We start from the raw sequence: 14,854 nt of genomic DNA, 5'->3' as shown, positions 1-14,854 counted from the left end.
CAGACAAAATACTTGTTTCATCTTAAAGTTCAGATAAAAGCTCATGATTATTTCTCTTGCCTTAAGGGATTCCATGGTTGATAATATGCACCTACACAAGGGGTGACCTTTTTTTGTGAAGCGACACGATTTGGTGTTTTTTCTCAAATCAGGTATCTTTAAGAAATTAGCACTTATTAAAGCAGAAATTATTATTAATTATATATTTTTTAAAGCCATAGTTTTACTCCACAACATCCCATTGACAGAACATATTAGGTCCAAATTGCCCTTATTCATAGGACTACTTTTTTTTAGTAATTGCAGATTTGATAAATCTCATTTAATACAATTAATGGGTGTATAACTAAAAAGCCTCAATAATAAATATAATGATTTATATAATGGTGGCTTTTGATTTCCTCCACTGCAAAAGAATTTTAAAATGCTTTGAGAACCACTGCTTTAAGCAGGAATACCCCCCAAATATGCAGCACATTGAACATGAGGACACCCCAGTTTTAGACATTGTCATAGATTAGGGTTGCTAATAGAAATCTAAAACAGACATGGGAAAATATTGCTTTACCTGCTGGACTAAACAACACATCGAGCTGTGCTATATCTTGCATGGTCATCTGTATGTGCACTCAAATTGTATTTTCTGTTTTCTACAACAGTGTGAGTCACTGTTTGCATGCTAGTGTATCTTTATTTTCTTCTTTTATCTTCTAACACTATGGTTCATATTTCATTCAGGTAAATAATGCAACAGCACGAGTAATGACAAACAAAAAAGTGGCTAACCCCTACACAAATGGTAAGTGATTTTCCATCACTTTTCTATTTATATATTAAGCTGCAGTGCCTTGAATCTTTACACACTTCAAAATAACGGCATCCTGCAAAATGTAACTCCACATTTAAGTGCATGCTGCCAGCCCACAAGCAACTTTGTGGCTTTTCCCCAATGCCACAACCCCTATCAAATTTATCTGGAGCGAGTATACAGAATGCACCACACAGAGAATCTAGGGGTCACGCTATACAAGCTGCTTTGCCAAGCTCGCAGAAACTTATTGCTGCAGACTGGTAGAGAGGGAGAGAAGTGAGAGACAGAGAAAGAAAGCAGCACAGACCCCCCAGCACTGCTCTAGTCAGCCAATATGGAAAGAAAGAGGAGGCCATTTTACAGCCTCCATCCATCAATGACAGCGCACCAGATAACTTTCACTTCTCTCTCTCTCTCTTTCTCTCTCACGCCCCCCATCTCTATCGCTCGCTCTCATTCTGCACCTCCCAATTTTCAGACTATTCCAGTGCAACCTTTCTCAGAAACTCTTCCTCCAATATTCTGTGTTAATCTGTTTTCTGCCCTTTCCTCTATTTTGATATAGCTTTATTCTTTCATCTTGTCCTTCTTTACATTTTATTTCCCTTTTGTTTTTGAAGCATTACCTTTTTTTGATTGTTTGATCACAGTCAGAGTTAAACCGAAGAAAGTTTTCTGAAATTACTTGCTAGGTTAAGACATTAGGAATTAACATTGATTAATCTCTTTTTGTGTGTTCTGTGTAGGCTGGAAGCTGAACCCAGTAGTGGGAGCTGTCTATGGTCCTGAATTTTATGCAGGTAAAATTATCCTTCTCTTAAATTCTTAACTTCCAGCTTACAGTTCAGTAATTCATCTTAAAGCATAATCATTTATTACTACTTTATTTATTACTATAACTACAGTAAGAATGTAACTGAATACAAATACTGTACATTATTCAGAATCCTACTATTCCTGTTTTTTTTTCTAGTTGCCCAACCGAATAAATTTCTTTCTAAGCTCCAACATAAATCAACATTTCTACAATTTTTCTTTATAATCTCAGCTGACAGTCACTAACGAAATGTGAAATGTGATTTTATTTAGTAATCTTTTAAATTACTTAAAATATATTATTTATATTAATTAATTATGCATTCATTCAATTATATTAATTATGCATGATCATTGTTTTGGAAGGTAAGAAAGCCAAAACATACATTTCTTAATTTAATTCTTTATTAATGTCCACTATATACAACTAGATCCTCAATTTTGAAAAGACATCCTGGTTTTGAAAGATACCTCATTGTACAGTAAAACAAAACATAGTTCAGCTAGCCACAGGTGTAAATATATTCATGAAAGTATTTATGCAAATAACATGACACACAAGACAAAATGCGAGAAACAGTATTAGACAGGACACTGAACACAGCATATATGAAATATATAAGTGTTGGACCCATGAACAGCCCAATGGAACTTAAGGGGTTATTAATATAAAATCATAGTAGTAAGGCATATCAAAAAGCTTTGTTGTCTAGTGATATGAAAACTCTGAAGCATCTTTATGACATATTTATGACAGCTGACTGATAAATAAAGCTTACAAAAACATGTTGCTGATTTATTCTTGACACAAAGAAAACATACAGTCAGAAATCTATGCAATTTTCCAGCAATATTCTTTATATAACACATAAATATATATATTTTAAACTTGTCCTATGCTATTACAGTCAATGCTGATAACTGTAGCAATGCTTTACTATTTACTGCATGGACCATTACTGTTTTTTTTTTTTTTTTAAACACAGACAAGCACTTATAGTGTTGTTTACATTAGGTAATTGAAAGTTAAGTTGAATGGCACTTAAAAAGTTGCTCTTATTTGAATGGCCTAAAAGCACAACTTATAACTACCATAATGTCAATTCCAGCACCGTCTATAGGTTCTTGCTGTTCTGTTTATTTCATGGACAGCAAAGATGTGCTTCTGGCTGCTAACAAGTTAATGAGATGAAAACAAGACCTCTGTTTACTTATCTTGCACACACACAGCAGTTTAGAGAACTTTGGTGGTTTAGTTAAATGAAGGGTGTTGACTTTCTGGCATATTGCTGTCCCCCCTTACTCCCTACTTTCTGATTTCTTTATTGCTGTGTGTTCTTTGGATCTTTTGCATCCTAATGAGGGGGAAATGGTATTATTTCATTTGGAAGAAGTGCTGAGCACATCGCATCACTTTAACGGCCTGCCTTTTTGCTCATTAGACTAAAATCTGTTCATTCCAGGACAGCTTTACAACGAACCTCTAAATAACCGCCTGTGACAGAAAGCAGTCATTTATCATTTTCATTTCACTCCTTCTCCCTCCCCTACCTCCTGCTCTCCCTCTCTCCCTTTCTTCTTTTCTCTTCCTCCCTCCCTCCCTCCCTCCCTCCTCCCTTCCTTCTTCCCTCCCTTTTCTCCCTCTCTCTCTTTTTTCTATCTATCTATCTTTCTCTCTCTCTCTCTCTCTCTCTCTCTCTCTCTCTCTCTCTCCCTAACCTCCACTTTCTTCCTCAAATACCTGCTGATACATGCTTACACAATCAACTGCATATCATTTTACAAAGCTCCACTCCCTCATGCACCAGCTCATCTGAGCTCATGCAATAGATGACACATGAATTGGAGTTGTTCAATAATTAAACATTTATGGGCAAAAATTAAATTATGAGTTGGTGCAGTGGTGTAGTGGGCAGCTCTGCCATCTCACAGCTCCAGTGCCTGCGGTTGAATCCTGAGCTCGGGTTACTATCTGCGAGGAGTTTTTCATATTCTCTGTGTGGGTTCTCTTTGGGTTCTTCTGTTTCCTCCCACCTCCCAGTAGAAGATTGGATACACTATATTGCCCATAGGTGTAAAGGGTACATGGTACATTACAATGGACTTTCATCCCATACAAGCTGCCATCTTTCCAGGATATTCTCTGAATCCACTGCATCCAAGGGAAAAGCAGTTGCTGAAGAATGCATGAACTTTACGATAATGGCCCATGTAATCTGCTGTGCGTTTGCGGGAGCATGTTACAACATCATCAGGACACAGCAACAACTTATAAAATGCATACAAATACACAAATCTTCCTCATCCACTCTAGCATGCTCATACACTAGTATATGAGCACAAACCTTGCCATCAAATCAGATTTACTGTGGTCCGCCACTTCAGCGTCTTGGCTTGGGGAGCCAGCTTGCTTGATTTATTGGATGCTAATTTTTCAAGTCTTCTTAACACGCCACTAAAGTTTGCCAAGCCTAAATGACACCATATGCCTCCCATGCCCCAAGGGACAGCAGCGGAGAGACTACAAAATGGAAATAAGATATAGATTTCCCTGACTAATAGGGATTGTTCTAGAAAAGGCCCATCCAAAATCACCCTCCTCCCTCCCTCTGATCCTTCTATATTAAAGAAAGAAAGAAAGAAAGAAAGAAAGAAAGAAAGAAAGAAAGAAAGAAAGAAAGAAAGAAAGAAAGAAAGAACAAAAAAGGCATGGTCAGTGCATTTCTTCTAGTATAATTATGGCTACATTTAATATACTTTGGGGGATGGGGGGGCTGAAATCGGATGTAAAAGTGATTAATCACTGTTTATCAGTCCTAGTTTCTGTGCGGGAGATCAGCGAAATTGGGCACCATAAATCGTGTTGTGCTGACAGCGCACTCCGTCTCCATTCGTCCTGGCGCTACAGGTTTATTGTCCTCAAATCCCATTCAGGAGAATGACGGATGAGGGCCTCCAATCGCCTGCTTTTAACCTGTTCTAGGGAAGTCGGGTTTCTCCCTCCTGCAGCTAGCCCATCCATCCCTCCATCCCCTTCACACATCTCTGTCATCCCTCCATTGCTTTCTAAACTGAATGAAATACACTGTAATATACTATTATTTCTCCATCCCTCACTTCTCTTCTCTTCTCTTCTCTTCTCACCATTCCTCATTCATCATGAATTTAGGCCCCAAACCTGCTGATCTTACACTCACACCTTCAGTTACACCGATGATGCTTCTCTTTTGACCTTTCTGCTTTACTTTTCCTTTCCCTGTTCTCCGTCACTGTGCCAGTCCTGTCATCCTTAGTGTCTCTTTGTTCTCCTCAGCCTAAGCAGAGTGAGTAGAGCTAAGCCAGGGCTGAGGGCTGAGCCAGTGATCCCTGCCTGGAGAACTTAATTGTGTAATCTAGGGTCTTTTCTCTTGAGTATGTCAGCCCGTGCTGGGTACACATGCATGAAGGACACCAGGGGAAATGTAATATTGATTGATTGACTGTGTCTTCAGCCAATGTATTCAGTGCTTGGCAGCACGTTGAGCCGAGACCAACAACATGAGATTAAAATGCAAAGTAGCTGGGAGGGAAATATTAATAGTGCTGCTTTTTTTTAGTTTTAAGTAGACACTTAAACATTTGCAAGGGAAAGTGTGACACATATTTGCTCCCAGTCATGCCCAACTGATCCAACTTTGCAAAGACACTGCTGGGTGACCTCATCTTTTATTACTGAGTAGTACTGTCACATAAGCATTAGTAATGTAACCCAGTACAGATAATGTGGTCTAAATGGATTTTATATACAAATAGGAGGCACATTATTTATTCCTTATTGGGTTTTTCTGGTTAGCTGTTATTTTTTAAGAAAGTTCACCAGAAATGATCAGAAGGCATTTGATTGAGTGTAGAGGTGTGCATTGGGATTTACGTTTGTGTAAAGACGTTCATTACCATGAATGTGTACCATTGCTCTATACATTTGCAGCATTCCTTTATACATGCTTAATAACTCCCTGCACAGTCCATCTGTTAGTCAGTCACACAATCCTTTCAGGTTGGGCCAAGCCCACTTTGTGTTTTAAATCTGAATAGACAGATGACTATTTAGAGCACTAAAGGATTGAAGGTTCAGCGTGGTAAATACGTACCTTTTGATCTTATTATTGAAAGCACAGTGAAGGAATTCGTGAAATCACTTTTAATGTAAAGACCTAGACAGGGTGTTAGCAAGCACGGAGTCAGTGAAGGAGTCCTAATAGTGGATGTCATTGCACTAAACTGCAAGGAAAGCTTTTCAGGTGGAATGATGACAGGTTATATTTAGACAAATGTTGCATTTTTCTGCCACTAGCACCATTAGTTATTGTCTTTCTGGAATTTTTTTTTTTTCTAATACATACAGTTACATCAATACATTTTAGTTGAAGGTTTACGTGTTATGTACCGTTACTTTCTCTGCTTAGGGCATTGTTTGGTCTTCTGTTTAATCATGCTGCCAGTCAAAATAACAGCAACATATGAGGTATTAGTCAATTTATGCACCCGTATAGTTTTGCTGCTTCATGGGCTTTATGGGGTGTCATAACTGGCTGTGGTGATTTATGGCATATTATTGAATCAGTGCAGCAGGCAGACCCATAGCTCATTATGAGATTACATTTGTGTACATCATAGCACACACAATGCACACAGAAAATCAAAGGGAAAAATAAGAGCAGCATACGAAAGGAAATTCAGGATAAATTGACCATGGCCTGGCATATATCAAAGACCACTGCTGTTTGGCATATTAACACCGGCGTCCATAGCTTAGGAGGGACAAATTAAAATGTCAACAGCTTCACTCTATATCAAAACGAAAGACCAAACTCTTTACCTTCTGCCATCTGTCTTTCTTCTGCATCAGATAAAGGGGCACTACACACCACCCTGTAGCTGAACATTATTCTCTGCCTCACTGAATTCTCTCCTTTTTATTTCAAGAGCCAATTGTGATTAGCAGTCATTAACAAAATTAAGTATTTGGTACACATCTGCCTAGAGGTACAGCCAAGCAGTTGGCCTGCCGTTTGGATGTCTGAAACACGGTAAAGGTAGAACAAGACTCCAGGTGTTCATTCAGGAAAACATTAACTATATTAGCTATACAATACATACAAATAAATGTATTGTACTCAGAGTTAGAGTTATGGTTGGTAACAAAATGACTTGCATAGCGAACCATACACAACTTTTATATCCTTCAGTAATGATTAATGGAAGAACATCTTCAGGTAGAAAGTATTCCTAATAGCATTTACTCTAGTATACATCAGGTCACAGTGTATAGAGGTGTAGCATTAGCTTTGCTTAAAATCCTGTGGATAACAACCTAGAATAATAAAATATAAAATACTGTTCATGAGGCTCTGTGGGCTCACTTTGTCACATCATATTTCACATTCATAGAGTTAGGAATGATGTATGCATTTGTATATTTTCTTATGACATATGAAATAAAATGAAATCCAACCAGAACACCCACACACGTTTTGAAGAATTTGCAATGATGCTTCTCAAAAAAATATATATATCAATGCATAAATGAATATCGTTGAACCTAATCCACTGAATTTCAACCTCTGGGAAGCACAGACCCACAGGTCAACTGAGACCTTCTCTTCTCTTTTCTTCTCCTCTCCTTTCTTCTCTTCTCTTCTCTAGTCACAGGCTTCCCATACCCTACTACAGGGGCAACAGTGGCATATAGAGGTGCCCACTTGAGAGGCCGGGGTCGTGCAGTCTACAACACGTTCCGTGCTGCGCCTCCACCTCCTCCCATCCCTGCTTACGGAGCGTGAGTCCCACCATATAACACACAATATCATTCCCATGTCAATGTCTTAGAGCATATTTCTAATAGGCTAAGTCAGCCTATGTTTATTGTAATTCAGCTATTATTACAATAATATATTCTATTCCTTGCAGGTCTATGTGATTGAACAAAAAGCCATTCCTGTAACTTCAGAAAATACTGTTAAATTAAACTGCCCTTATTTTTACAGTTAAATTAATTTGTTTCTCAGGCAAATTATGAAGTGAATCCCTGTTATGAAGAAATTATGAAGAAAATTATGAAGAAAATAACAATTACTCTACAATGTGAAAATGACTGTCATTTTTCATTTGCTGCAGTTCTTCTCAGCCTAGAGCACCCTTTTTTGTTTTGCTCTTTGAATTATTTCCTATCACTATTTCTACAGCAAAAGAAGTTGTATATACACATTACACTGATGTTTCCAGCTTTCTTGTTTTTATTTTTGTTTTGTTTTTTTTCTTCACAGTGTGGTTTACCAAGATGGCTTCTATGGTGCTGAGATCTATGTGAGTGCCTTTCCTCTGCCTTTTTAGCCGTTGTTCTTTGTTCCAATTCTGTAAACAGACAGAAAGAAAACAGTGCTTGTGCAGGTTTCTGTAGTCATGTCTGCATGTCACCACACTTCCAGGGTCGTTAGGATGACACCCTTGCATGCCCTGTCAGTGACCTGATGGAGAACTATAGCCTCCATGAGCAACTCTCTCCAGCATTGCTAGCGTCTTATCTCTCTGCTCTGGCTGAACAGCTGCTGCTGAATGTTTCATAAGGCAAGGGTCAACATAGGTAGCCTGCACAAATCCACTAGGACAACCCTTTCATGGTCACAGAGCGCCTTGTCAAAGTCTCCTATACATGTGCTTCCTTCCCATGGTGACATAGTGAAAGTACATGAAGTGAAATCTTCTCAGACATGCCCTCATTTTTAGGCTGTAGTACTGGTTACATGAATAGTATGAACCATAGATGTGATCTCCCCTATTTCTTGGCTTCTGACTCGTTCGTGTTTCTTCAGCTGCCGTAGCTGATTGATTTCACTGGGAGGAAGGGCCATATCATGTTAGATAAGCTGGCTGCTTGAGTGTTTTTGTTTTGTTTTGTGAAGCACATTCTTATCTACTCCTCTCAGTTCATATTAAATTGTAGCCAAAAATTCTCCCATTCAATGCCAGGCCCATGCCCAAGCACAATTATTCTTGACAGGATGTCAGAAGGCATTAGACAGTCAGGTGATCAGAAGGAGTGAGAAAACATGCCTCCCTTTCCCAGGATTATGTCACTAGAGGGAAAATGGGAAGGAATTCAACTTTCAGATTTAAAGAAAGTGAAAGCAGCCAAGACAGAATAATGATGCCCGTTCCTACATATTTTGAGTAGATCTGTAACTATAGATATCTATAGCTGCTTTAACATTCACCTCATAACCAAATGTAAACAGAGGTCCTGAATGGTGAGAAAAACCTCTGTACGGTCTATACAAAGGTTTTACAGTGACCTGATTTGGTTTTCTGACTTGCTCTGCAGCACTGTATCTACACAGATGACTGTCTGACTTTAATCCAAGACTGAAAAATGAGAGCGAGCATATATAATTTAGTGTTGAGTCTTGTATCAGAGGCTATGCTCGGTCTGACACACTCTATGTCAGAGCCGATATAATATATAGAAGAGATGTCAGAGAATGCAATAGTAGAGTGGAGATGGAAGAGCAGAGCTGTTTCATTTAAATAGACACTTTGGATAAACATCTAAGTGACTAAAGATACTTGCTCCCAGCAAGCAATTTCATTCAGTGTCTTTACAGCATAGAATATTTGTATTGCATTTGCCCACAAAGCTTGTTCTGAGAACATGGTTATCAGCCGAAACCAGCTGGATTGCTGATCTTCTTTGGTGGTTAATGATCACGGCTAATGATATTTGATGCTGCTTGCAGCACACCTATTAATAGCAGACTTATGTGAAGCAATTAATGGCTTTGTCAGATGTCATCTAATGCTTACACAAGCAATATTTAGTGTCTGTCATGCTTTGGCTTCTGTAGAGCACATTTCCTGTCAGGACAGCTCCCTTGGGCGTAGCGCCAAAGGATTCGTATTGGCCAGCCACATTAATTAAAAGGTCCTCCAATACCCTCAGCCAAATCTTTCATTTGGTTTCATTCACAGTAAGCAAGCATTGACTGGTTTTAAATGTTTATACCAGATTCCCACTTAAAATGCTGATCTATAGGCACCCAGTGCTACCATTTCGATTGATTGAATTGATGCTGAGCAGACAGGAATGTAGCAGGTAGCACGGCTATCATTGCACACAGAGCAGATAGGTATACGTGCTTGATTAGTGCACTGTGTGAACTATTATGTGAAGTCATGCATTGCTTTTAGTGAGGGAACCGTAGCTGTGTGATGCAGATTCATTTCCTATGTCATCTTGGTTCTGTAAAAAAAAAAAAAAAAAAAGGTTAGCTCAGATATATACAGTTTCTAACTGTTTGCCATGTTTATTTATTTATATGATTATATATTTATTATACAGCTAAGGTTTTCTGTCTCCTTTTGTTTCGACAGGGTGGCTATGCGGCATACAGGTATGCCCAACCAGCCGCAGCAGCTGCAGCAGCTTACAGTGACAGGTAAGTCTTCCAGCTCCCACTCTGTCCCAGGGCATTATTGCTTACTGCTTACATTTGCTGTCCTCAGTAGAATTTCTCGTGTTTAATTCTATTTGGAACACTAGCAGATGTCCTCACATCTGGTATTTTTCCAGTGATTTGGCTTAACCTTCTCCCAGTGCACATTAGTACACCAATAAGTAAATCATCCACATAAAGATGTTGATAACATTTGGAATTACTAGCATGTTTGAACAGGGACAATAATTATTGTCTCTGTAGAGTCTAAGTGTGAGTCCAGTGTTTCATCAATCTCGCATAGCTATTTATCATTTGTGCAAAATTTACTGAATTTTACTTGAAGATGAGCACATGAATAGTAATAGTAGTAATAGTAATCTGTAAGGAAAAAATGGTTCAAACGAGACAGAACGGTGTGATGGTTGATACTTTTCCAATAAAAACACATCCCATAGTGTTTTATTCCACTTATACAGTACCATAGCAGTTTGCTAACTTTACTGCTAACTGGAAACTTTATTAATAAACAACATAGTATACGTTTTACTATTTACTATCGTTTCATTTAATGTTGTGGAAATTTGTGTTAATCACTTTTATTACTATAATCACTATCATTATAATGACGCTATTAATTCAGCTATTTAAAGTAATTTCTCACCCGCCTTTTTTAAATAAAACTGTTTTTTCCTTTGTTGTAAAACTGACCATTACAAAGCACTCACAAATAAATATATCCGTCGATGCATGTGAAATCATTGTCTTATAACAGTTTCATCATATAAATGAACATACATTTTCTTCTATAAATAACACTGCTTTTTTTATCAAGTTAAAGTTAGCCTTAGGTTATATAAAGAATCTGCCATACAGCTCCTTGTGAATGAGTTTCTATAGGAACAGTAAAGTATTAGAACAAGAGCATTAATATATGCATTATTGTGTGATTTGGATTATAGCTGGAACTACTGTCAGAGCTTTGCTCCTATAGAAAATTAATCAGCAGCACTATGATATAAATTGCATTAGCATCTCAGATACATACACTCATAATCTTGCACCTGAATGAATTTACTATCTGGAGCTTTGGCCACTTATCTCAGACCTAGAGGTCTGTGTGTGAGTGTGTTTGCGAGTGTGGGATGTGTGTTTGAGGAGCAGGGTGGTGCCGTGTTGTCAGTAATTTATCTGGGACCTGTGGGGACCCTGTCAGGTTGGATCAGGGCAGACGCTGGTTTAATCTGGGCGAGATTGAGCGTGTCAGTGGCGATAAGGCCCAGCCCTGCCCACTAGCCTGAAGAGCACAGATAATGTAAGATTTATCAGAGGCAAGCGCTGATCCACATCAGAGCAGGTGAAAAGACTGGCGTTCTGCTGCAGTGATTTTAGCCGCCTCTTCTCTTCACGCTCTCATTCCTCCCATTGCCTCTTACTCTATCATTCTGTCCTCCCACAAGCCTCCTTCTGCAAAAAAAAGCATTTATTCTGTATTCTCTTTATTATTTAACAGGTCTTCTCAACACGATGTTTATTTATTTGATATTTTATGGAGCAGATCACTGGAGGCAGAGTGTTACAGCTACAAAATCAAATTTTATTATTTTTTATTTTGCTTACCTCAGAAGTCGTGACTCTGTAATATATATGTGTATTCATTTGTGGACTGAAACTACGAGGCTAACATAACTAACAAGTAATAGAATTTTGTGAATATCAATTAGCAGCATACAGACCGCAAGGCAAAATCATCAAAAATGTGCCTCAAACCAGGACAAATAGATTTGTCTTTGGTTTGTGATACTGTGTGACACTGTTGTGTATAACTGAATCCATAAGTACTTGATTTACATACAGACACATTCCATATTAAAGGAAAAACTTTGTTGCTCTATGCATTTTGCTGCCATAGTTCCACTTGTCTTCCTTTAGTTATGAATCAGTGCCAATCAATGCAAAATTATTCTGACCTGAGAATGAAAACGATGTAAAGCATATGACATGGCCTTCAGAGTCACCAGATATCAACTCTGTTAACCCTTTGTTAAACCCTTTTGATAACTTTGGACCCTTTTGGTACTGTTTGGGTCAAACTGACCTGGGATAATTTTGGGTTTTTAAAAGCGCTACAGAAATCAATTAAAAAAAAATTGATAAAAGTTGTTTTTTTATAGATTTAAACATATAAAACAACAATGAAAAAGAAATAGGGGGCATGGTGGCTTAGTGGTTAGCACGTTCGCCTCACACCTACAGGGTTGGGGGTTCGATTCCCGCCTCCGCCTTGTGTGTGTGGAGTTTGCATGTTCGCCCCGTGCCTCCCCAGGTACTCCGGTTTCCTCCCCCGGTCCAAAGACATGAATGGTAGATTGATTGGCATCTCTGGAAAACTGTCCATAGTGTGTGATTGCGTGAGTGAATGAGTGTGTGTGTGTGCCCTGCGATGGGTTGGCACTCCGTCCAGGGTGTATCCTGCTTGGATACCCGATGACGCCTGAGACAACGATGACGGGCACAGGCTCCCTGTGACCCGAGGTAGCTCGGATAAGCGGTAGAAAATGAATGAATGAAAAAGAACTGTGTTTCAATTAATGTTTTTTTAAATAAAACAGCCATTAGTAGTTTTGTCATTTTAAATTATTTGATATTAATCATTTATGTTCTATATGATTTAGTCTGACAGAGTAATTTGAAACAAGTCTGTGATGACATCCACATGAACTTTGCATGATTCTAATTTGAGGTTATTTGTTGATAGCTGCATTATTTTCATTCTTCATGATTTCTACGTAGTTTTTTCAGCAACAAGCTCCATTTCAAAATACAACAAAACTACAAATATGTCTCAGCTGATTGGTTAAAATGAGAAATAGATAATTGCCATTAACATACTTTTCTATAAACCATTCTTTTAATGTGAACTTTTAGGAACTTATGCGAGGTGGAATAACTTTGTGTTTAATACTCATAGCATGTTCAGCCATGTTTACTTAAGGCAAAAATGATTTTTTTTAATAATTTAGTTTATAAAATGATGAATGAATATACTCCTGCTAAACTGCATTTTGATGTAGAGCTTTACTGATTTACCTGCTGATATTTTACAGTGTAACTCTAATTTGCTCCATATTGACCTGGGGATTCCCAGATGAAGCACACACAGACACTGAAAATCCTGTGTGACAAAAACCTGGTCAGATTCGATAGCATTTCCATGTGAAATAGCCATGTCTGGGCTAAGGATTTCCCCCGTCTCCCCTTTTCTCCTTGCTCAGTCCCTGCCCTTAGCCCTGGCCTTGCAATGCCTTATCTGCTCCCCACAGGCCCTCATTTGCAAGCGTGTGTTGGAGAAAAGTAAACAAATGAAGAAGGGAAGTGTTGGAAGTAAATAAATAAATAAGTGAACAAGTGAGGCCCATCATGGAGGAATTAGTTCCAACCCACCAACAATGAAAAGAGTTAGAGAAACAGCCATCCCCAGTGCAGGCTGGGCAAACAAGGCAGGGCAGAGGAGCATGGCCAGAATGAAAAGAGCTACACACACACATACACACATGCACACACACCAAATATATCTTAACTCACTCACTCTTCCAGCTTCCTTCCTGTTCTCTTTATTCATTTTCTCCATTCACATGTCCCACTCAATTTTATATAACTTTTGCTACATCCTGAAAGATGAAATGCTCAATAGTTTTTCACCAAAACACCATATGACTGCAAACGTGTTTTTCCCATATCTTTACCTTTATACTATACTGTATTTAATCAAGTATAAGGAAGTATGTTGACTTGAGATCAAGATTGAATGGAATAATAGGAATTGAAAAAAAAGACACTGGTCTATCTTTTGAACTATTAACTGACACCTCTATATTCTCCACTCTATCTACAGCTATGGCAGAGTCTATGCAACAGCAGACCCTTATCACCACACGATTGGACCTGCAGCCACATACAGTGTGGGCACTATGGTAAGGCTTGCTTTCATAAACATGAATCTGTTATAGCCCAGACACAAATACTCCAGAATTCATGCACATTGTTTCATAATGTTACTCGAGCAGTTGCTCAACCTATTTGAAAACAAACTATGGCAAAGCATAGATGAAAGGTATTACTAAACAGAGTAATTAAATTATGAAAGAATGATTGTGGATTCTGTGTTATGAACCTGACAATATTTTACTTGCCTCATTTTAATCCTCTTCCCAGGTATGTATCGGTTTGTCCAGAATAATTGAACATTGAATCTCAGTTCCCTAGTAATTGAAAGGGGATGTTCTGTCTCAAAGGCGATATTGAACTGAACTTGATTAATTCATTCAACTGATTTAAGAGTTAAGTCCGAACCATTTTACTGTCCATATGAGAACAATCAACTTGTTGTGAGGATAGTTGTTCTGTTAATGTTTGTTTTTAGCTAGCTTTTGCAGCTAACATCAAAGATGAAAAATTCTCCTATCCGTGCAAACTGAAACAATTGTACAATATGTTTGTTTTGGGTTTTTATTTGTTTTTATGGTTGTGGGTAGGGATATATCCAAAGATTTATGACCATCAAGCGCGTGCAGCAGCGTGCCAAGGGATATTAAAGAATAGGAAAAGATATAGAGAGCAGGAAAGACCAAAAAGATTTCATTGCTTTCACCTTCCCATGCCCATGGGGCTTATTGGACAAACACTCTGCCTAAGACAAATGGCAGGAATTTACCAAGCCGACATGCGTGTGATTCTCAAAACAGTGATTCCCAGTGCA

The 14,854-nt window shown here is 38.4% G+C and overlaps 1 protein-coding gene across 5 annotated transcripts in view; it reads left to right on the top strand.

Moving 5' to 3' along the window:
- The window catches only part of rbfox3a (RNA binding fox-1 homolog 3a), a 328,730-nt gene that overhangs the window by 301,890 nt on the left and 11,986 nt on the right, over positions 1 to 14,854 (top strand). For all 5 annotated transcript variants that reach the window (XM_060897403.1, XM_060897420.1, XM_060897410.1 and 2 more), the window contains 6 exons: positions 739 to 799; positions 1,558 to 1,611; positions 7,313 to 7,445; positions 7,933 to 7,972; positions 10,034 to 10,098; positions 13,991 to 14,069. In XM_060897403.1, coding sequence (XP_060753386.1) covers positions 739 to 799; positions 1,558 to 1,611; positions 7,313 to 7,445; positions 7,933 to 7,972; positions 10,034 to 10,098; positions 13,991 to 14,069 — 432 coding nt within the window. The remainder of the gene's footprint in view (positions 1 to 738; positions 800 to 1,557; positions 1,612 to 7,312; positions 7,446 to 7,932; positions 7,973 to 10,033; positions 10,099 to 13,990; positions 14,070 to 14,854) is intronic.

The sequence above is a fragment of the Tachysurus vachellii genome, chromosome 2 (genome assembly GCF_030014155.1).
Source record: "Tachysurus vachellii isolate PV-2020 chromosome 2, HZAU_Pvac_v1, whole genome shotgun sequence".
Taxonomy (NCBI): domain Eukaryota; kingdom Metazoa; phylum Chordata; class Actinopteri; order Siluriformes; family Bagridae; genus Tachysurus; species Tachysurus vachellii.
This window is presented reverse-complemented; position numbering and strand designations above follow the sequence as displayed.